Raw genomic sequence first — 24,780 nt, 5'->3', positions numbered from 1 at the left:
ATAACAATATATCGCAATATATTATATATCATTTTTCTTTTCTACCTCTAATTAAATGTATATTAAAAATACCGTTACTTGGCAAAAGAGTAACTTCATATTCTGGCTACAATGCCTTGATGAGAATATTTTTCATTTCAATTTTTCACTCATTTAAAGTAAGCTGTCTTGCAAACACAGATAAGTACCAACAGGAGTTGAACAATGGATCATATCTTATGCTAAGTAACTGAAGAGTTCAGATATAATGTAGTAATGATATTAGACATACTTGTCCAGGTATGACCCTAGAATACCAATACCAAAAAAAAAAAAAGCTAATCAATAAAGTCGTCAGGTTTGATGTGAATACCTCTCGTAAACATCATGATGCAGCTCCATTAACTCCTCGCAGATGCTATTCAAGTTACTCAAACGCTTCTCTTTCATTTCACCACAATAAACTTCCCCCCGTGAGACGCTCATAAGGGGCTCGGTTGTCACAACAGCATGCAGGTCAACATCCAACATTTCTTTTTTTTTCCCCCCCATGTCTGCTGGGTTTGTTCAGTCCACTCAAGAGTAAATCCTAAAAGAAAGCACGAGCTAAATGGGGTTCCATCTTTGATCTGGTGGGGTGCAAAGCCATTGGCCGAGAGCCACAAAGGAGCTTAGTCAGTGGAGAGGGTCTCAGAAACATGGTGGAGCCTCCTCACAATGGCTCTCCTTGAAGAAGCCAGATGAGAGGGGGGTTTGTTTGGAGGTTATTTCTCTCGCTCTAACGCATGTCTGCAGGCTGTTTACTCTTTGTTGCGTTAAACAAGTGCCCGTTTAAGATGATATCAAGAACTCCTTTTCGTGGGTGTATTAACATATATAATATTCATTCATAAAACCACTTCTAGAAAAAAACAATGTAAGCGCTTCTTCCTGTAGATCCAACGATGAGCTCTGGGACTGTGGCTTCATAAAACACTCTCCAGCAAGTCAAGTCCCCTTATTGCTTTATTGCTTTAGCAGCACAGATGCTTTCTCTATTCCCACCGAGCCATTACTGGTTAATACGCTCATAATAACCCAGCTCCGGGAATGTGCCTAGTCAGGAAGTTTTAGGGATGAACTGAAATGATCCTCTGTTTCCTATCGATTAATCACCGAAGGAATAAATATTATACTTACTGGAATAAAACAATCCCATTTATAGTCCAAACAAAGAGGTCTAAAGTCTTTAACAAAAACAAAACGTGAGTGGAATATACAAGCCGTCGCGGAAATGACTTGATGAATTGATGTTTAGCTAAAGAAAGTCGTTAAACTAGAGAGAACAATACTTGCAACTGTAATAAAAACCTATTTAATAATCATTCCAAACTGAAACAATTTCCATAATATTTGAAGCTAGTTTATACTCAACTTATGTGAAAGCTAACACGCTAATGTAGCATCAGCGAAAAGAGCTTAAGCTTCTTCTTTTCGCCAACATTATTATTTTAAAAGTAGATTTAGACAAAGTCCACCATTAAAGGTGGTTAAAATGCTACTTTTCCACAACATATGATGCGCTAGTTTAGCGAAAGCTTTACAATGATCACATTTTACTTATTCATACCAAATGCTAGCATAGCAGGCATTAGCATTCTTACATTAACGCTACTAGCATATGCTACAGTTTCTAGCTTCATCATGTCATTTCAACCGTAACCTGTATTTAAACACAAAGTGATGACACATAAAAAATATGAACATTTAACTTTAAGTGACTATAGGCTAGATATGTAACTTATGTTAATAACTCTTGACAAGTTGATAAACAAGCAAACAGTATTAGAATATGGCGTTAGCTAACAAGCTATGACCTATGAAATAATAGATAAATATTCATAGAGCATTAGCATATTCCCGACACTTTCAGCTCGAAAGTAAATTTTAGACGAAAAAACATCATTTATTGTTCTATAAATATAATTGATCTAAATAAACATTGTTTAAAAAGCTTAAAGTAGACAAAAGTCACCACATGTTATTTATTGAAAAGACATCGAAGTAAAGTACCAAGATGTTGTGAATGTTTATTGGATGCGTGTTTTGCTGTTGAAAATTACAATTTTCGGCGACTACTTTAGCACTTTAAAACAAAACGTAAGCTCCTTTTCTCCTTTTTTTGGTCATATTTCAGTAACATCAATGGTATACATTTGATACATTATATTATATTAATATCTTCAGGGTTTTGTTTGTTTTTACATAGAAAGCACATATTGTATATTATACATGTTATGTGTATGTTTTTCTACTTATGGATATTTTTGTAACTATTTTAGAGATTTTAATTTACCCACTTATCTTCTAAAGATATGGAGTGACTGCAACTAAAAAGACATTTTTATAAAGTATTAAATAAGTATTTCTGATTCAGATTCTTTATTGCAGTGTAATAAGAGGCAACAAATACGTGCGTCTCAAGTTAAACTGAACTGAAGTGACTGTTTGTCAGTTTAAATTACCACTTTAATTGTAGTGTTGTCCTCTTGTGCCACTAGTTAAACCAAGTGAAGTTCTCGTAGTTCGATACATCAAGAAAATTCAAACAACTCCTTTCTCGACTCCACTGCTCGGGAAAGAGCGACCAAAACGGATCTGGTACGCTTTGTAACTGGAAGTGTAACGTTGTTTAAATCCACTTGATCGATAAGCAAAACTCCTTTTCCCCCTCGGTTTACACTGGCGTGCCGCTTTTGTCACGTCTGCCTCTCCCAACACAAACCCCGGTGTTAGCACAAAAGCCAGCCGTTGTTCAATCTCTATAAATCTGAGGAACACAAACCGCCGAGCGCTGACTCATATATCAGTCTATTATATACTACAGGACTGACTGTATTAAACAAATGGCTGTGCCTGCAGCTGGAAAAGAGAGGCAATATAGCGAGAGCAACGGGGTTATTGTCTAATTTAAATCTTGGCCGCTCTCCCGGAGCTGCACCACATTCCCAATTGTGGCCGTGTTGCTCGGCACTACTGACAGAGGTCCGTCTGCGAATACTCCCGGGCACTTCTCCAGAACTGACAATCAACAAGTCAGATTAACGGAACCACCAAGGTAAGATGCGGCGAAGCATGAAGGAGGTTTTATGTTTTTTTTTTCTCCCCCTACTTTCCCTGCTGCGGTTTAGATCATGTAGCTTTTAAAAAAAAAAAAAGAGCAGACTTGTACGTGCAGACTAATAAAGTTCTGTGTCAGTTCCTTCATGAAACAGCAGCTGAAAAAGACATCTGAGGGAAAACACGCGCAGCTGAGAAAAGGCTTTTAGACACAATTAGCTATTTTGAGATTATTTTTTTCATTTTTTTTTGCTCGGCCTACTATTGTCCATTCATGGGCAGGATTGACAGCCCACCAGGACATCATTAGCTGCCTAGTCGCAGACATTGTTCTTCTTTTGACAGCAGCCATCACGCTAAGTGCCTCGTGTTTTCAACTGCAAATGTCACTTCTGCTTGAAAAAAAAAAACACAAAACAAATGTGAGATTTAGATATCTGCTTTGAATAATCACCAGCGGCGCGTCTTAATATCACCGCGGAACAAAGAGCGTCAGCGAGAAGCTTGTCAGCGATACACTTCTTTATCTGTGCAAATCAAGCCACAGAGACGATTGTGTTCAAAGATTTGGATCATTTGTTTCCTTCTGTTCTTCCGTTGTTTGACCTAATTTCCCCGACTTCAATGGGAAGCGGAGAAATTCCCAGTTTGTCTCTACGTACGAGTGAATTTAAAAATGGATTTCAAAGTGCAGCTTTTTATTATTAATGTTTCATTTAGCTCAACGTTTCGTTTCTGATGTGTGTCTGTTTTTTAGGTTAAAATCACTGAGTAGAATAATCGTCTTCCTTCATCAACAGTCTTCATTAGCACATCCATCCATCCTCTCGCTATCACCATTTATTTTTAGTTGATAAGAGAGTTGAGACTTTGAACGTATGCATCAACCCCTGATGTTACTTCCTGTAAACTATAGCACTTCTCTCATCATCCTGTTGGATATAATCTCCAATATACTGTATTATTCTGGTATTTTAAACATAAATACTTAATATTTCAAGTAAAAAGCTTCTCCTTTATGTTCTTTTTCATAGTTAATGTTGGTCCTTTTTCATATTTTTCTTATATTTCTACCCTAACAGGTAATAATACCCTAAAGAATTTAATGAAATCATGGAATTTACCCAATTGTTTAACCAACAATAATTATATTTAATGAATGTTTCTTGTAAAGTAAATTTCAATTCAACAATATAGAAATATATTCACTTCTAGAATGGAACATTTCCAAATGTCTCTTTTGGAATTTTCTCTAAAGATTTACTTTATAGAAAATTTGTTAGATCAACTATTTTTAGTAAAGTAAGTATTTCGATTACTTCATTCCTTCGCCCTATTGGTTTGACATCCCATAATGTGGTCCTCGATATTTCTATAAAAATAAATAAATACATATCATTATTGCTGCTTTTACGATGTAAAATCTTCATGAAAAATTAAATAAGATACTCATTTGTTCATTGATATGCTGGTTTATCTATAAGAGATTTGGATGAAATGTACTTTTTATTTTGTAGATGGTTTTTTTTGCTGATATTCCTGATTTTTTTTTTTTTTTTTTAAATAAAAAAATCATGCTAGGATGACACAACGTCTCAGAAGATTAATCTCTTTACATGAGTTTGATTTTAACTTTTACTCATCCATACATGTAGTAGAACAAGATTCTGATCCAATTCTGGGTTGAAAACACATTTATTATCTTTGGGATTTTAAATCAAGTTTATAGCAAAAACCTTATTAAAATGTAACTCTTGTAATATTGCGAAATAATCTTTTAATAATAAGACTAATATTTACCAAAGAAATGTCTTTCAGTCTATGTTAAATGTAAAAAAAAAAAAAGAACACTTTGCTTAACTCTGAGCTTTGCTTTGCTTTCCCTTCCCTGCTGAGCAGAATTGTTCGGAGTTGAAAGGCAAGAAGAAAAGAATTTGCATCTCCACAGCTTTCTAATGACTTAACCGTGGGTCGACAAGGAAGCGTCCCTGGATATGGAACCAAACTCTGGTATTTGAAACCCAATTGTTTGCAGATTGTATGTAATATATTTGTTTTGAACTGGAAACTCTGTATTTTAACGGTTCAGACTAAGAATAAAGACACATTTAAATGCTTCCATTTTGAAAAAATACTGATTTCTTGTCGTGATAATGTTCTGAATCCTTAAGTGGACCAAAATTCTAGCCCATAAACTCCAATCCTCAAGACAATATTAATTATATTAGTCCCTTTGCATCGTGTATTTAATGCCAATATTTGAACCTTTAAAACAGATTAAGAAGGACCTTTTAATCCCGTATCAAACTCGTCAATTGACTGAGATTATTAATGAGTAACTACGACTCAAAGCGTTACTAACAAGGTCCGTTGCAGTCCGTCAACGAGCCTTAAAAGTGTAAAATAAAATAGGATCGATAAGTCCATCAATCCTGCTGAACACACCGACAGTCTCAGCGGCTGCATGTCGGCGAGTGAAGCTCAATTCCCGCCGCTGACTTGTCATCAGTTCATTTACCTGCAGCCAGAGGGCCGGATTGACTGGACACATAGGGAGAGTTAATCTCTTCATTCATCTTCGACCCAATTAGCTCCACAAATCCACCGACAGCTCTGGAGTTTCTTTCCAGAAAAAAAAACAAAAAAACCTGGAGTTCCGCAGCTTCTGAGACCAGGATAGATTACAACAGCGGAATTATAATTGATTAAATCTGCCGTGTCGGCTATATAGTCCGCTGCCATTCAGAGAGATGGTTTTGACGAGGATGAGGCTTCGAGAGAAAAGCACTTGAGAAAATCCGACGTCATCATCATCACTATTTTTTTTTGTTGTTAACTAGTAAGAATCTTCACAAAATATCGTTTTCTACTGAAGAATATTACGTTTGTCTGAGCTAATGTTTTGGTTTTGTTGGCTGTTTTCTTGGGTTTGTAAAATTCAAAAGTTTAATAAATTAATATAAGTAAGTAAATATGTATTTGCATAAAATTCGACTTTTCTTTTTTATTTAAACCTCAAAGATTCTTAAATGATGTTAGTCGTTTTAATGATTTAATAGTAGGCTAGGGCTGGGTATTGATCAAAATTTTTAGTACTGACTTTTTTGATACCATTTTTCTAAGACTAAGATTTTAGAAAATTAAACGACACATTGTACAAATCTTGAATCTCATTTTTTACCTTTAGAAAAATTCACTTTAAGCTATTTTCTCACTGACAAACAACTCCAACAGTAATCAAACACAAAAGAACTGAAGTTCGATACCCACCCCTAAAGTATTCCATTTTCTTTCTTTCATTAAAAATAGACTCATTTTAACTGAGCTCCTTGGCAGAGGTATGTGCTGACCTAGTGTTTTTCTAGCATTTCTATTAATTCTAGATGTGAACACATTGAATTGTACTCTATCCACAGCTAGCCATTGAAGTAAGAGAAGAAAACAAAAATACAGAAGAGAAACAAACGGTATTTAAGTTTCGTTCACAAGTTAACCCTTGTGTCATCTCAGGTTCAAGGTGACCCTAAGTCCTGAAAACAAATGTGTTTGTATTATCCCTTCACCTTGACCCAGAGGCAACACAAAGGATAGCACAAACACATTTGTTTTTGGGCCTTCGGGTCACCCTGACCCTGCGATAACACAAGGGGTTAAGGATAAACTGTAGGGATTCGTGTTTCATAACCAGACCCCACTGACAGCAGTGACCTCTAGAGCATGATGGGAAAAGCCGAGTGAAGTTAACAGTAACAACATCCAAAAGAGACTCGGAGTAGAGCCACTGACTGGTTCGTCTTTTCGAAGCCCACAGTAGGATTTAAGACCACTACATCTAGCTAGGGAACATCTTGTAGTCCCTCATCTGGAGTCCTTAAAATGAGCAACCGGTGAATGACAAGTCACCGAAGCGACTTCCTTGTGTTGACGGCAGGAAAGACCACTCACACACACACATACACACACACACACACACACATGCGCCACCTTAATGGGATTTGAACATTTAACCCTCTTTCACAAGTGTGAACCTGAGCGAGCGCGTTTCATTATTCAGACATGATTTTCTAATTATAAACAACGATCTGCGCTTAAGCTTTGGAACAAAGATCCATAATATGTTTTTTTTTATTTTTTATTATTATAATCCTGTATCCGTAATGAAGGGATTAATATGTCAAGCCTGGATTTGGCAAAAGCCGCTGCCAAGAAAAGCTGAATTCTCCGTGTCACGTGTTGCACACAATGAAACCGTCACCGAAAAAAAACATCCTTTTATTTGGGAATAATAACCGATGATTTCCAAAAAAACACACAGCGAAAAGGGCTCAGGGGCACAATTTGTCATTGTTATTCGGCGCTCGCTCACCTACAGTTAAAACATGATCCTTCTGGATTTTAATTAAGCACCAAGGTGCCTCCCAGGAGAGGGCGAGGGGGGTGTTGGCCTGGCAAAGGAACCGCTTTGATTTATGCACTACTTTGTTGTTGCAGCTTGAAGCCTGTTATGAGCCACTGCAAAGATAAAGAGAAGAATCTGTTTGGTTGATGACTTCCTGTTAGGGAAGGAAATCACCAATAAAATGTTTTTTTGACTGAGCGAGGAGGCGTCGCCTCTCGTCAATCTTCCCTAAACGACTTTTTTAAACTTTTAAAATGTATCATCCAAGTTTTGGATGAGCCCGTGTCTTCCACCTAATAGTATCTAAAGCTGGCATAAATTTCAACCGACACACTCCCAAGTTTTCAATTACGTTTTAATACTTATTTATATTTATATACATTAAGTTATAATAAATCATATCATATTTTTAAAGACACAAATTAGTTCCAATTTGTGTTTTAAGACATAAAAAAGCATATACTGTACTGAGGTTGTAAGAAGTTGTAAATATATATATGTCACAGTACAGATTGGAATCCAGTAGGATCTGGAATCCTACTAGTACAGATTGGAATTCCATGATTTAGTCAATTTTCATAGATGTTCATTTTGATGTAATCTGAATTTCTCCTATTAGAATTGGAGATTGGCCTGGAATTCCAATATTCATATCCCAATACAGTAGTAGGATTCCAAACGCTCATAGTAGAGATTGGAATTCAATAGTAGAATCTGGAATAATCCTAGTTCCATCCCAGATTGGAATTCCAATCTGTACTAGTAGGATTCCAGATCCTACTGGATTCCAATCTTTACTCTACAAACTTAACTACTTACTTACTTACTCTGAAATATATTTGGATAAAAATGTTCTGATGAGCCGATACAATTTTGTCAGAAATCTTTGGCTTTCAGGAAGGTTTTTTCAGAGAATTATTAACATCCAAGGAATGGAAAAATGATAGCATAGAATCATCTAACATCTGTTATGTTGATTATTACTGTCTGGAATTTGATTGACTGTACGTGACAAGATTTTGGCGGAAATCTATGATTATCAGGAAGGATTACAGTACAGTAAAAAATCTTAAGAAAGGAAAAATCACATCCTTTAATTATTTAATTTCTGTTGAATCGATCAAAAGGGTCTGAAATTTGATTTACACGATATGATTTTGCCGGAAATCTATGCCTATCAGGGATGTTTTAAAGGTTTAAAGAGCATCAATAAAACCTAAAGAAGGAAAAAATTACACCCTTAAATTATATAATTTCACTTGTATCGATTATTACTATCAGACATTTGTTTTACGCGATACGACTTTTGTTAACATCTAAGGCGCTCAGGAACGTTTGATTTGAAAAAAGACCGGAATTTCTGTGAACAATAGCTTGCGATGCTTGACAATTTAAGTATGAAGACAAACTCTATATGGGACATACAGTATATATTACCAGGAAACCAGCCCCCCAGCTATATAAGCGTTATTCTGAGATGTACTTTTTTTATCTGAAGGTCGATCCGTGATAATAATACCAGTCCATGTTACTAAAAACCCACATCATATTTGATATAAAATCCAGGTCGGAGCAATACCAGGAAGGGTTTATTTTTTCCCTTAAATCTCAATTATTTTGATGATAATTACTAACTATTTATTAGAATTTTGGTTTTCATTCATGACCTATTTCATATAATCTATGGCTGAATAGATGTTAAACAACTTTTTGTGTCAGTTATTTTGCCCTAAAAGACGTTTGTTTTCGATAATGGTCATCAAAAAAGAGAAATGCCCTAAAGAACGATTGCTACAACAAAGAAAGAATAAAGGGGAATTAAGTGGAAATCTATTTATTCAGACTCGCGTTTAGATTTTTTACTTCTCTTAAAACAAATCAAAGTCATTAAAATGTGAGTCATGCACAATACAATTCTTCAATCCTAACTAAAAGCCACTTTAATACACTCAAGATTCCCGTTTTCTGCCACAAAGTAATAAAGAAAAGCACATGTTGCTTCATCATTTGTATCGTATTACATTTGTTAGTCACAGTTAATAATGTTTCCCCTCTTTCCAGAGAAGCACAACTTGTATCATATTGCATGGATGGCAGCCAATTTCCAATATAAAATCACCCAGGGGTACAATATGCAGCATTTTTAATAACAGAGCATATGGCCTGCAATAACTGATGACAAATACTCTCTAGTGATGTGATATTAGGTTGTTAAACTCCAGATCTGAGGGCTTTCATTAAAAGTTACTTTGTATGGAGCAACTGTCTAAATGTACAGGATTCATCTTTACTGCGTTAGTGAGTAAAACAACGAAAATGAAAATGGCGTCCCTCCATATTGAAAAATAATGAGGAATATCTTTGGGGATAAACCGTTATTAAGTCATTAAAGATGGCGGTGATAAATGCAAACGAGGTAAAATGTGGTTAAGAGAACATTGATCGACTAAAACATTTTTTTAATCGTTTAAAAACGTTCTCTACTTTAGACAGTTATGGTGCGTTCAATAGCGTGGGACGAATACAATAATGGAAAAACAAAATTGTTTACAAAATGAAAATTAACTAAGTAAACGGATTAACAACATAAAACAGTGTGTGCTCTAATGGAAATACAATATTGAATAAGATAACAATGATGAGATGAAGTGTGTGAGAAAGTATTTTTTACATCGCAACATCATTTTGATGATACTGTTTAGATATTCAACAGCACTGTATCACTTTCTTTTTTTTGCTTTAAAATGGTTTTGTTTTTATTCAATAGAGTGTGTTTTACATGCAAATATTGACGTTGTTTGTTCATTCTGCGAGATCCCGGCAATGACTGAGGACAAGAGGATACAGTGGACTGGCTTTCAAAGCTGATGTTTGGACATATTTTGGTTTCAAAACAAATTAAAGCAGTTATGACTTCATCAAGAGTCATGTGGTCTGAAAATTCTGCAACATCAGAGTCAAGTACTCGACAATACTACAAATATATTCTTGTTACTACAGTATCCCGATATATCGTATCATTGCCCCTGATCCTATCAACAAATTATTACCAAAACAAACCCCTAAATAGAATAATAAAAAAACTTTTTTTGGTGTTTGCAAGTTTTTTAAATAAATAAAATATTTTAAAGGCATGTTTTTTTAATGTCTCAAGTTCACTACAAAATGATTTTTCTGAAAAGGAAATACCTACAAAAAGGATAAATGTTATTAAAAACGAATTATGGTGTTGTTATATATTGTAAATGAAACAAAAACAAATTAAAATGTTAGTTAGAAGAAGAATGAATAGAGTCAAAGGGCCACACTTTGCTGAAGTCTGTACTGGAGGAAAAACAAGCTGATCAAGCTAAGGTTAATGGAGTTTTCCAGTCAAGGAAATCAAATTAACTCTCACGCACCTATTTCAAAAGACTTATTTGATCTATTTTAGTTCCCATTTTTGATCAAGTGACAAGCCGAGCCACAAAACAAGCTTCTACTATTAGCTCGGGGGGAACCACTTGAGGTCATCTCTGTTAATGCGAGCGCTCACAAGTCTTCATCAAACTGCTTCTGTGTCTTATTATTATTCCAAAGTGTTTCATTACAGCGAGTTAACCTTGGCCCGGAGTGTGTTTGGAAAGAAAACACGCCTTTCCCAGGTATTTTATCAAATTCGGAGTGAAAACAAGCAAAGCAAATCACAAGTCGAGTATCGCCGAAAAGCCTCGGCGTCTGAAATAATAGTCGGTGGCAAGTCTGCTGAGGGAGATCCTGCCAGAACCTTGATCTGGCTGCTACATCTGCGACCGCACACTGTGACCACATGTGAGGGTTCACAAGCCAAAAGAAACAGACATCACAATAAACAAGGACATGCTGTGAAAAAGCCTCCATTTCAACTCCTGAAATATCACAAGTGCTCTCCAGACATTAGATCACTCGCTTTTCGAACGATCTAACGACGGAGCAAATCACTTCTGCAGTCGTGTTTTTTTTTTGTGTATCAGTGTGTATTTTCCAATAATAACGTAGGTCACCAGCACATAAAGGCCATCGCACCTGGAAAAAACGACTCATCTGAGAAGATTAAAAACAACATTTCATATTTTTCTTTAGCAACAAAAAAAGTAGCCTCTGACACACAACGGAGATCAACTGTTTGATGAGTCCAACATTAATTTCACTGCATTTATTTACATTTCCAGGCCAACAGGTCTTGTGCGTATTTGCACACCTGCCTCCATTGTCAGTTTGTCGTGTGTAGCTTGGCAACACAACTGCATTATGGGAATGTGCAGCAGTGGAGGAGGGGCGCTGTGGCTACTACAAATAAACATTAGTGAATCCAGGCAGCCGGGGCGACAGGCACGAGCGCCAAAGTATGAAACCAAGTGTGCACATTTATAAAGAGATTTTTAAGTAGAAAAGTGGATAAAGTTGCAATTTTAGATTGTGACCTAATTGGTGTTTTTTTTTTAATAAGAATCGCTTGTTTTACTTCTAAATATTTGTTTACAATCAGACTTCGACTGAGGCTTGAAAAACAGTTTACATTTATTGATATTAACATGTAGAGCAAGCATGTCAAAGGTCAACTGACCGTCAATAAACTAGATTATCAAGCACAACTTTATGATAACAGACCAAACAATCAAATATAGAAAGCAACTGCTATGTCTCAAGAAAGGTCAGCCTTAACCAAAGGAACACCAGGAACGTTAGCCGATCCCAGAGTCACTTAAAACGAGTTTGAATGAACGATAAGAAGACATTTTGTCGTCAAACTCTGAGAAAAACTTACTTCTCCTTCAAAAGAAAAAAGCAACAGCTTAAGGTCATGGAAGTCAACAAGATCATTCAATAATCCTGTTTGACTGTTTCTGTGATTGAGTTTGACCACCATGATTTTTAAACAACAAGCAATAAACAAAGACTCACTCGCCAGGAATCACCAAGAAAAAAAAAAAACGAAAGCACAAATTCTGAAGCATTTGTAAGTAAGTAAGTAAATAATAGTTATTTGTAAAGCGACTTTTCTAGACCCGGTTCACAAAGCGCTTTAACAATTCCAAGTTAAAATATATACTTTAAAAGGCTTAATTTATGTGTTTATTCAGGGTTTGGGTTTACTAGTATTCTAGTAAAAATACAGGTTCAATCTCGTACTTCAATCCAATATGGAAACCTCTTACAACAACCTTTTTTTTTTTTTTTTAAAGGTGGCTGCTTTGTTTAACTTAATCTATATTCATTTTGTTGTTCTTTGCGTTTGTTTTTCCTGTAATATTGTGTTCATCTAATTTTATTTCAAAAAACCTCTACGGTGTTTTTACCACTTCCTGCAACATACATTTATTCCAGTCTGGCTTTGTTGTTTTCAAACTGTGGAAAATAAACATTTTGGAAGCAACAATCATAAGTTTACGACGTTCTAAGAGTTGTAATTTTTTTTCAGTATCATTCGCCAGAAAACCATTCTGAAAATGGCCGCTTTTCAAAACACCCTATGAACCCAACAAAAGAATCCAAGCTCCATGAAAAAAAGGGAAAAAAAAACTGAAAGCATTGAAAAACAGAGGCGAAGTGAAGCCACTATCCAGACACTCATGAACGTGATTGACTGTTTGAAAACAGGTTTCATCTGGTGTGAGCTCTACAGGACAGGAAGTGCATTTTCTTCGACGTAATAATTCAGCGAGGGATGTGGTTGTAAAACATGTCGTCGAGCCAAACCCAATAAGAGCCGGCGATAGGAAAATATATTAGGTCGTGTTGCTGAAAGGTGACCAAAAGTTTGAAAACCAAAACATAAGCAGAATCTCACACAACGGCATAGTTTTCTCCAAAAACTCATCCAATTTGTGTTCTTTTAAAAGGTCCAGAAGTCTATAAACGAATACTCAATTACCCAAAAAAATGAATTCCCATCCTGCAACTTAAAAGAAGCATAACCCACATTTATCTTGGCAGCGATATTACAGCTTTTTTCCCTGGCAGCGTAATTTACTCTCATGTACCTACAAACCGAAAACGAGATGAGCAGAATAATTTATGAGTTGTTGATTAAATGAATCTGACACATTCAAGCTGTAGCTTCACACCAGCTGCACCGCTAACTGCACACCAGTCAACGTGGAGGCGTGCAGGTGGAGTTCTTTTAAAAAAAAAAAGGTTTTCTGACGCCGCTTGATGCGGAGGAGGCGGACTCTGAAGACATCATTAAACTTAAGCTTCGGGTTGGTATTTTGGATTTACAGTTTATCCGGATAACGACCTTCCGGCTCGTCTAAACCGCCGCCAATTTTTTTTTGGTACGTAATTGTTGACTTTGTATAGGCGTGGCGTGTAAACACACTCGCTTTAATAAGTATCGAAAAGTGCTTTTTGGCTTTTTCGATTTCTGAGCCACGATAATATTTATGCTGAGCTTGTTCAAACAATTTGAACTAAAGGAGTGTTTGTAAAGACAGAGTCATCGCATTACAACATTTAAAAAAACTTAGAAATGTAGTTTACGTTTGGACTTCATTAGGGAAAGTGAGTTTGTATTCATCGCATTTAATCCATGTAGTATTATATGTATTATCTTGAGATCTACAGAAATGCTTGATCAAATTAAATGACTATCTTTTTGGGGTATTGTTTGCAATAAAAGCGTGGAATTCATTGGAGATTTTATACTAGAGCAATAAAATAACCGCAGTATCCTATTCTTTGTGTTATTTCCTTTGATCCTTGCTCTTTATACTTGAACTTTATCATCCCTTGAACTTTGTTCTTTTGTTTGCACTTTGTTCTTGTACTTGTTTGCACTTTGTTCTTGTACTTGTTTTTTATGAAACTGGCTGTAACGAACTGGAAACCCAATTTCCCAAAGATATTATGGATTAATAAAGTCAATCTGTTGTTTTTCCCACCGTATCGCAATGTGTCGTATTGTTGCCCCATATATCGTGATCGAATCTCCAGATTCTTGCCAATAATATAATTTCAAATTATTATTTTTTTATATGTGATCAGGTTAAGTTCAAGGAGCTTTGTCATCCACGTGAGACTCTGGGTAGAGCTTATCATAGGCACTAACGTATGGATGTTAACCAGCGATGACCTACAGATGAACCTGCTTGAAACAGGTTTAATTTCATTAAAATAACTTTAGTAAATAAGTAAGTAATTTTTATTTGTATAGCGCTTTTCCAGACCAGGGTCACAAAGCGCTTAAACATTCAAAACAATACTCAATAAAGTATATACTTTAAAGGGCAAGATAAAACTGATAACTTTAGCAGGTATTAAACAAAGAAAGCCAGTTGTACAATAAAATAAACACTTCAAAAGTAAAGCAATTATTTGCCCAACAAAGTGTGTTGTTTTAAGTGTGCAAGATTGTCGTAAAAAAAAAGCTGCTAAGTGGACCCGTCTTTATTAAACGTGTGCGTTTATGCAAATATATCGATGTACATTGTCTAATTTCTTAACCCGTTATTATCCAAATATTGTATCGTTCAAACAACATCAAACAAACATCATCAGGCATCAACACACACACCTTTGTCCACAAAGCACTCAGAAATGACAAGCGATGGCCCCGAGGGGTCCACGACCGGGCTGTTGAGAAACAGTTTGAGAGCGCGAGCTCTGTGTAAATGAACAATGTTCAAGGAGATGTAATGAGGTCGATTTATGGGCAGCGATGGCAGGATTACAGAGGGTCTTTTACGAGTGCTGATCTGGGTAATGGTCTATGGCTGTCCAGGATCTCAGAGCCTCCGTCACATCCACCTCGTAAACAAAGCGGGACGACCTGCTCTCGTGATTTCTCACGGGCCGTTGGGTTAAATCATCAGACTCCCTTTTGCCAGGAGAGTCAAGATGGCGAGCGTGGCCTCAAAGTGGTAAACAAAGTTGGACTAAAACGAAACGAGCGGCATTATTTTTAGCCTTCCATGGTGTCTTTTTTTTAGCTTTACATTACTGTATAATATCACAAGTGTAGACGAACAATATAACCATTAGTTTGTCTTTAAAAAGTTAATGTAAAAAGTAAATTTGGCTTAAAATAAAGTTGTTTAAACAGTGTATTTTCCAGAGTATATATTGTAGAATGCACATCATATTAATTTTAATAGGTTCTCAATAGACCATTCACAGTAATGTTAATAAACAATTAAAAGTCGGTAAAAAGAGTTCTTGGACGAAAGAAAAAACGTTTCTTTCAAACGGGGCCAAGCTAAATTGAAGACCAAACTCTCAGCTATAATCCATAACACTCTAATCTCCTTGCGAGAAGACGTCAATCACAAAAAATGCAACCAAAGAGCTCCAGTTTTTTTTACTCGAAGGACGCAGACCTTTGTTTATTTTATTTCAGTCAAACCTTCGCAGAGAAAGTTGAGGTATGCGTTTGGCTTCAGACCGTGAGTTTAACCAAGTTATCTGAAGGACACTTGAACAGATTGGAAAAGAACAGTTTTTTGCACTTTACTCCAGTAGAGAGATGAACATATTGCCCAAAAAAGGGGCCACATTATGAACTGTGACTGTTGTGAAGGGGTCAAGAAATATTTGTGCAATAGACAATCGCAGATAAATAAACTACCGAAAGGATTTAAGACATAGACTGAGAACCAAGAAAAAAAAGATCAACCAGTTTTATTTGGATTAGCGAGGAATGTTAAACGAAAATCGTAAATTAATGCCAGAAACATGTTTTACATCCGAGCACTTATACCGACGAAGGGCCACACTTTTTTTTTAAGCACGTTCAAGAAGAAATGTTTGTGCTCCGTAAATATTAAGATAGATTCTCCATGACTTCACAAGGTGTTGCATCATTGTCTGGGTTGTCAAATATAAGTGTGTGTATACAGAGTCAATTAGTAACGATTAACGTTGACTCACTTCGCTGTGTCAATGATGGAACCTGCCGAATATTGACTGTTGGAATAAATTATCTACAAGGTTCTCAAGCTATTTAAGAAGGGTTTTTTTTGTAAATATTTAACTCAAGAAGCGTTTGTTGTTTTGTTCAATTAATCGTGAAGCTTTTGATGATAAAATACTGTTGTACTTTTATTTATTTGTCTCATTACTTAAGTAAATTGTTGTGTTTTTTCCCCTGGCAACATACTGAGGCTTGTTTTTTGTTACCCTGACAGATCCTGAACTAATAGTACTGTATATAATCTACCTGTTACAGGTCTAGAAATGTGGATCATGATCCAATCAAAGCTTTGCAAAGTCATTCACTTTTCCATCTTGAAGACAAGGTAAAAAAACAAAAACAACCTTGGACATTCAAAAGAGACTCAGAGTATATCTTGGTTAGAAAAATCACGTTGCAGTTATACTTCTGTATGTAGAAGTAGTGTATGGCAGATTTGGGAATATTTCGGTATTCCCAAAAAAGCTGTGGAGGGTCCCTTGGCAAAAGAAATTTTGATTTTTTTAAAATCACAAGTAGAAATTGGTCTAAAATTAGGGGGAGGTTTTGGCAAGAATCTGGTGATACAGGGGCAACAATACCATATATTGCTGTAAAAATATATTAGTATTGCTCGAGTACTTGTTGCAGAATTTACAAATATGTTCAAACATTAGCTTTAAAGTCGATTGTATCCTCTCGTCCTCAGTCATCGCTGGCCAGGATTTCATTGCTCCTTTATCTGTGGAGGACGTTATTACTGCTGCAGGAGGTTTAATTGCAAACCAAATATTAACAAATACTGTCAATATTTGCATTTTGTTTCTAAATGTAAAATGTTAACCTTTAATAAACACACACTTTATTGAAATACAAACAATAAAAGAATCATGATAAAAAGAAAAAATGGTTTGTGTCACTCGTTATTTTTTCACATCTCCATTTAGAAAACCTTTTTTTTTCAACCCTCAGTTTGGAAAACTTCAAACCAAAGTGCGACTGAATCACTCGGACGGACATTTGTTTGACTGGAATCCTCGACACACAACAAGATGTCACTCTGAATGATTATAGTCGTCACGCATGACTGATAAAGGAAGCGGCTTCTCTCCTCCTCCATCCACACATTTGTGCATTCAATCAACCCCCCATTGTACTTTACACCGTTCCTGAGCCAAAGCATCTTTGCAAAATCATAGCCGCCATTGATTTCTGCCACGCAAAGCTGTTCATTAACAAACATCTGCTCCGCGTGAAGATCCGCCTCAACAGATCACTCACTTCTTGTGAGTATTTTTTTTTTTTTTTCACATCCTAAAAATACTCCCAAGGAGTGTCTAATAAATCCCCCTTTAACTGCCGTTTCTGACAATTAAAAGACTCAGCATTCTAACAATTTACTCGTATCCATCAGCTGTCAGACTTTTAGAAAAACAGACCGTCACCCCCCCCTCGTTCCTCCCCAAACACACCGTCAGCGCACACAAATTTTAAGTTGTGTTTGGATATGTTTAGAATGTGTGTGATGAAATGGCACCAGCTGTGTACACTGGGGAGATGCACAGGGGCCCCCGCTAGAGTTAACCCCTTCACCACTTACACCACCCCCCCCCCCAGCCGTCGCACAACTCGCTGCAGTTTGTCCACACGGCGAGAGTTTATTGTGCAGAAAAGTTCAGCGTCGTTCTTCACCGAGGGTCCTCGACTGTGTGCTTGATACTTATCCCGACACATTTGTGGGTCAACACAGACTTTATAGAGCGTGACCAGACTTCACAAGTCATTATTTTCACTTAGTCCTGACTTTATGGACACCGAAGCGAAGGGTTAAAAAGTCTCCTGAGAGCCTGGAAGGCACATTTTGTCCTTTAACTTGAGAATGGAATGATAAACTAAGGGTTAGTGAGTGCACGTGTGTGATAGTGAGTTGCACTTTTGGCATACTTTCCACCTCAAAAAAACAAAACAGTCCACATTTAAATCCATTGATCGTTAGCTTTTTAGTATTTAACCTGCTTTACCAGGTGAGTGGCAAAAAAGGAACAATACACAAAACCATTTATTAAAGTTTCTAAACCAGTACCTGCTCAAAATTGCATATTTATTAAGCATTTTTCCCTAAAGTTAAAGCTAAAAAAAAAGCATAATTTGAATTGTAGTTGTGCAAAAAAAGTCTCCTATAATAAAAACGCATTATTATTTATTTATTTTATTTGTTTTACATTCCAGGGTATTTTCGTGAAAAGTGAACCGACGAAAAGAAACAGTGTGTGTTTTGTAAGGCTCAGCAAGGGGGACATTGATAAGTAAGTGGAGGTTGTTTGTTTTCTACTGAGACTGTAAAGCAAGTTGTGTGTTTGTGTTAAAAAAAAAAAAAAAGGTAAAAAAAAGTCGTTGATTGATTTTAAGGTAAATCTGGCTGCTATGACTTTGTGTTAAGGTTTGTAAATGTTCCAAAATGACATCCAAAACTTTAATATAACCGATCCGATTCTAGGATCCGATCCAGACTCTCATAGTCGGATTGTGTATCGTTGAAAAAGCTTCGATCTATGCAGTTTAATAACTACATTTGCACAGTTTTATTTCACAACAGGGAAGAAAGTTAATATTTGAACACTGGTATCGGATCGGTATTAGCCGATACCCAAAACGCAGATATCGGTATCTGGACCATAAAAGTTGGATCGGTGCATCTCTGGAAAATTGAATGAAATTAATAAAACTGCCAAGATAAAACCTTACGTTATCATGACTCACACTATGTGGGAAGTATTGTTATCATTAAATTTGGTGAGTATGGTTAAAAGTTAAAAGTGTGTAGTTTAAGTATTAATGGACATTTGTCAAGACATAAAATAGTGTTTTTCATATATTAATGTGAAAAAGGCGGCCATAGTTGATTATATATTAGTTAATATATCCAAAGATTACGAAAAAATATTGTCATCAACGAGCCATTATCGCGAGGAAGACGAGACGTTAAAGATGGAGGTGATGAATAAAAACAACAGACTAAAAATACAAATACGCTTTTTCCTGCATGCAAGTTTTGTGCGTTCAACAACACTACGGTACATACACTGAATTAAATTCACAGAATAACAAATATTTCCTAAATTAAACAAAGTCTAAAGACCGTTTAAGTAAGACTATATTAGATTCAACAATGAGTGAATCACAACAGTAACAATAGAATAATAAGATAACCTTTTATGCTATTTTTTATTTTAACCCAGCATTATAAAGACTTTTTACTAAAAAATAAAATGCAACAAAGAGTGCATACTCTCCAAAACCTGTGCAATAAGGTTGTTAAATAACACCAACAACAGCTTTTCTGTCATATCAAGTAAAGATTGATGTTTCTCTTTCACAGCAATTACATTTAAAACCCAGAAAAATCCAATCATAATTCTTTTTTCCAAGTACTACAATTCAACTCACTGGAAACACCTTCAAAGTATTCTTTGACATTCAGTTGATATTCTGCTAATCCTGCCAAGTTTGTTTGAACATTTTATCCACAGGAACGCTATCAGTAATGTTTGAATTTTCAAGCAGCAGCAGCAGCAGCAGCACGAGTGCAGGTGAAGCCTCTGCATTAACATCTGTTAGTCATTTCTCGGTGCCTGGAGGGAACTAAAGCTCACACTAAATGGATACTGTATCTGAAACGTTATTAAATCCTCAGGAAGAAAAAAAACAAAAAAAAAAAACAGATGGCCATAAATATGGGAATAACGCTGCGTTTCTTTCATGAAACTATTAAAGTCAATCACATCTGACTTTCAGGAACCAAAAAAAAAAAAAAAGCAAACTGCTTCTTGTCTTGAGTTAGTGCGACCGAGTGCTTTCTCAGTGAAACCACATTTCTTTAACGGCCTCAGATTGCTGACATAACCATCATTAGGACGGAATGAAAACACGCCGAAATGTATTCATTTTAAAGTTTCCCTGAACTATTAAAGAGGTGACCAGGTGTTTGGTAACACAAAAGATCCTGTGAAACAAAAATATAGTAACAACAAACATGAACACAATAATTAAGAGTAACTCAACCACCAAGAACTTTCTCTTGACGTCTCTTTTGGGAACGTTACTTTTCGTGATTATGGACCACCAGATGTGGTCGGTCTGCTTCCATTTATCGCTGAATAAAAAAGACACGTTTGCGAGCGAAAACACGAGCAGGTCTTCAATCAATAACTAGCTGCTGGGTTGACGCTACTTTTACTGCCTCTCTGAGTCTGGAGGACACATTTGTGCTTTGGTTCGGATCAACATACTTGTAAGAAAAACATACTACAGATCCACAAAGTCTGTTTTCTAATGTCATTTTTGAAGCCATTTTCACGTAAGACCCAGCATTTTTTTTTCTTGTCGATCATAGAATAACATCAAAGATATTCATTTAAAATAAAAACAATTGACACCATTTTCATGTTTCATTATTGAAATTATGCAATTTATACTGTAATTATAAAAATGTATAAAAGAATAACGTCTTATATTAAAATCAAGATTTATGCCCACTCCATACCTTTACTTTTTTTGGGGTCTTTTCTCCTCCTACCCCACCTGTCCTAAAGATGGCGCTACCAGCGACTGCCTCGTTTATTGGCTCCCTGTTTTTATTTTATTTTACCTATAATAATATAACTTGCGATAAATATGATACTTCGTTCAAGTGACACTACTTCATGTTATCTTTGATCTACCCACAAGTTTTGTATTAGGTTTACTATTCATATAACAAGAACAATATATATATATATATATATTATTTATTTGATAGTTTTTACATGTATTTAAGGATGTTTTATTGCTGCTGGACAATATAATACAATAAAGTATCCATCTACTTATCCATCCATTGTATGTTTCAACACATTTGATTTTTTGTTCTTGTTATCTTAACAGGATTAGTGAAACTTAACCACTCTGAATTAAATAATTAGCCCCCCTCTTTAACTAAGTTTTACTAGTAGCCAGTCTTAAACAAAACTAATTTGGAGGAAAAAACAAAGTCATAAAATTATATTTATTTTCATATTTCCAACATTAGAATAGTACAGAAAAATTCAAACGTATGCATTATGGATTAAACTGTGTGTATGTTAAATCCATGATAAAACAACTAGAACACAAAAAAAATGTATATCATTGAGAAAATACATAATTGATTCATGTTTTTTAATGCAGGTAAATATTTGTTTGCAGGTTATATATGTCAATGTTTTACAAAATGGCTTTGATGTGAACATGTGTTTGTTTGTTTTTTCAGCAACACTGTCACTGATTCAATATAGACTAGAGTAGAGACGTCACCTCCACACAAATTATAATCCTGCTGCAAATTAAAGTCGCTTTATCGTGAGGAAGTTGTGTTTATATATAAATATTGATGTTGATTTGAAGCCTTCACGTGCAGGTGTATGTCTCACAGCAATGAAAACGACTAAAACATCTTTCATTTTAAATCACATTATGAGTAAAAAATGGACGTATGAACCGAGTTTCCTGAAGTTCAAACCAGGCATTATTCAGATCTATGACATCTTCATGTTCCTTTTTTTTCCAACGCTACACTTCCTGTTTTCATCTGCGAGACATCAAAACAAGACGCTTTATTAGTCACGGCTCGAGCACCTCATTAAATCTGCACCACTCGTTGGAGATTTTTCTGTAAATTTAAAAGAATCTCTGATGTTTCAAAGTGCCTCTGGGAGCTTATTTTCTTTCCCTTCTTTCTCCCCCCCCCCCTCTCCCTCTCTCTCTCTCATGTCGTTAAAAGGGAATATTTCCCGGCGAGGGTTTTTTCTTTCAGTTTACAAATCAAGAATCGAAGGAAAAGTTCAGATGGACGCGAGCGAGGATTTATAAATAGATTTTAAAAACAAGGGAGTAACGCTTCAGTGCCAGGTTGTTAGAATGACTAACTGCTCCGTGTTGTTCCACCTTTTCAAAGAGGAGATTGGAAACAAACAGCATTTGAAAAAGAAAAGATGCAAGGGATTAAAGAAGCATGTTTGTTATGGTCATGGAACTAACGAGGAACCAGAAGAAACATCTTGACGTCGCAGCCAATTTACTGGTTAACAAGTGCAAAAGTTCCAGTGGGATCAAGAGGAAAAGTGATGAAGACGTGATGAAATCCGGCACATATGACGACTCGGTCACACGTGTGCTGATGAAACCGCCAGACAAAAGCCGGTAACTGAGGCGTTTGGGATTCGCTCGATTCCAAAGTGGTGTCCGAGAAGATCATTTTAAAATTAGAAACGGGAGAGAGGAAAAAAAGAAAAAAAAGAAAAAGGAAACGACAGCTGGAACGTTCACGCCCACGTGGCGGTTCAATTTGCAGTTGTGACGGCAGGTGGAGATAGTTGCTGTCGGCGGGTAACAACGTGGACGCCTCGCGTTCAGACTTCAATAATTATAGTTATAATGCACTTTAGCAATAGTGGCTGCAGTCAAGTCTGTGTCAAAATATGATTTTTTTTGTGTTTTATGTTTTCTACACAAAACACAAGATGTACACATGGATCACATTAGTCGGATGAGAGTTCAGGAAATGATCTTAAAAACACTTTTAAGTTTAAGCTATGGTTGTGAAATTTGAAAAAAAAAAAGTGGGATTAGCTCAAATGCTAATAGCTCTCATTTATTAGCCTGACAAGACAAGAGGAGGAGCAAACAAACCCATGCATCACTCGACAAGTGCGCTCATTCTCTACATTATAACTTTTTTTTTTGAAGTAATTATGATTTATTTATACTATTATCTGAGTTATTATTGAGTTACAAACAAAGGGTGAAGGTAAAGTGGTTATATACATGTTTTAAGAGCCTTATAAGACAAAAGTTAGGGTAAACTAAGCATCACCGTGTTATGGGGGGGGCAACTATACTCCCTTGGGGGCCACATTATATACTGTGACTGTTGTCAGGGGCCATCAATCCAAAAGAAAGAAAGGGCAAACAAAAGGAGCTTTATTATGATGGGGTAACTTAATATATATTTTTTTTTTTTATAATAATAAGGCTCAGTGTTATCTTGACCTTTAAAGTATATATTTTATTGAATATTGTTTTGATTGTTTACGCACTTTGTGACCCTGGTCTGGAAAAACGCTTTCCAAATATTACTTACTTACTGCAGTATTAAATAAGCTTTCATTCTATACATATTGCTGTACATTTGGTACTTTTCGTAATTCTTCTTATATCTAATTGTATTAATAGATGAAATGCAGTTAAGCATAAATATAAAGCTAAATAAGCCATTTTATTGTGATTAAATGTGTTAAATTTTAAAAAACAATATAAAAAACACTTTATTTCCAAAAGTATTCGTATAGTAATAACAACAAAAGTCAAATAAAGATCTTTATTGAGTGAAAGACTTATAAATAAAATTGTTAGTTTATCTGTGCATTAACTTTTCTTTTTTTTTGTTTATATTCTGTTTATTAGTTGATTATTTATCATGTTGTTGCTTTATTTATTTACTTAAATGTCCTTTAAACCCTTTAAACTCCTGTTGTGTTATCAGTTTTTTCTTGCCCTTTAAAGTATATACTTTATTGAATATTGTTTTGATTGTTTAAGCGCTTTGTGACCCTTGTCTGGAAAAGCGCTATACAAATAAAAATGACTTACTTACTTACTTATATTAACGTCTGTTTATGTCTGTAATTGTTTTACGTTTTTAATGTTTTGGGATCGTGGTATCCGAGAGGACCGCGATTTCATTTATGCTGTATTTCTTAATACATGCATATTTGACAATAAAAGTACTTGACTGGACTAGTTTCGCTCAGACCTCGGCGTGGACCGCATAAACACACTCAGAGGTCCGCACGTTGGCCCGCGACCCCTGCGTTCCCTTGTCATGCAACCCACCTTGTTGAAGTTGTAGTAGCCCAAGCAGTGACCGAAGTCCATGGTGGCGGGATCTCCCGGGATAGAATTCCCACCGGCGCTCGGGTAAAATCGTACATCCATGTCGAAGGCAGTGAGAGGAAGGTTCGATCTGCGGCTGCGCGGCTGCGGCGGCTGAGCTGCTGCCTCTGGAGCTCGCGCTTCTCCCGGAGAACAAATCCACAGAAAAAAAAAGCGTTTTTAAAAAAAAAAAAGTTCCAGAGATTCCTGTTTTCTTTTTTTATTCTTCTTCTTCTCACACGTGGTTCGTGTCCTCCGAGGAAGCCCTCATGAAGGAGAACAAGCGAAAACCTTTCCCGCTAGAGCTGCGGGTGTTTGTCCACCTTCAAACAAAAGTTAGTGATGGACGGAACAAGAAAGAAGAAGAAAGAAGAAGAAGAAGAAGAAAAAAACTTCGCATCCAAGGGAGAGTCGACGAGGAAGTTGTTGAAGTTGAAAAGCGAGCGCA

The 24,780-nt window shown here is 36.0% G+C and overlaps 2 protein-coding genes across 3 annotated transcripts in view; both read right to left on the bottom strand.

Annotated features, from left to right (window-relative positions):
- Positions 1 to 20,997, bottom strand: part of sall1a (spalt-like transcription factor 1a) — a 369,520-nt gene extending 348,523 nt beyond the window's left edge. The window contains exon 1 of the mRNA XM_087793531.1: positions 20,988 to 20,997. The gene's annotated coding sequence lies outside the window, so the exon portion shown is untranslated. The remainder of the gene's footprint in view (positions 1 to 20,987) is intronic.
- Positions 1 to 24,543, bottom strand: part of tox3 (TOX high mobility group box family member 3) — a 57,619-nt gene extending 33,076 nt beyond the window's left edge. For both annotated transcript variants that reach the window (XM_087793537.1, XM_087793538.1), the window contains exon 1: positions 24,294 to 24,543. In XM_087793537.1, the coding sequence (XP_087649663.1) occupies positions 24,294 to 24,395 (102 nt within the window). In that variant the 5' untranslated portion in view covers positions 24,396 to 24,543. The remainder of the gene's footprint in view (positions 1 to 24,293) is intronic.
- Positions 24,544 to 24,780: the final 237 nt, after the last annotated feature.

Source organism: Callionymus lyra, chromosome 6 (assembly GCF_982586985.1).
Source record: "Callionymus lyra chromosome 6, fCalLyr1.hap1.1, whole genome shotgun sequence".
NCBI lineage: Eukaryota > Metazoa > Chordata > Actinopteri > Syngnathiformes > Callionymidae > Callionymus > Callionymus lyra.
The sequence above is the reverse complement of the archived record's forward strand: the minus strand, read 5'-3'. Positions and strand labels throughout refer to the sequence as shown.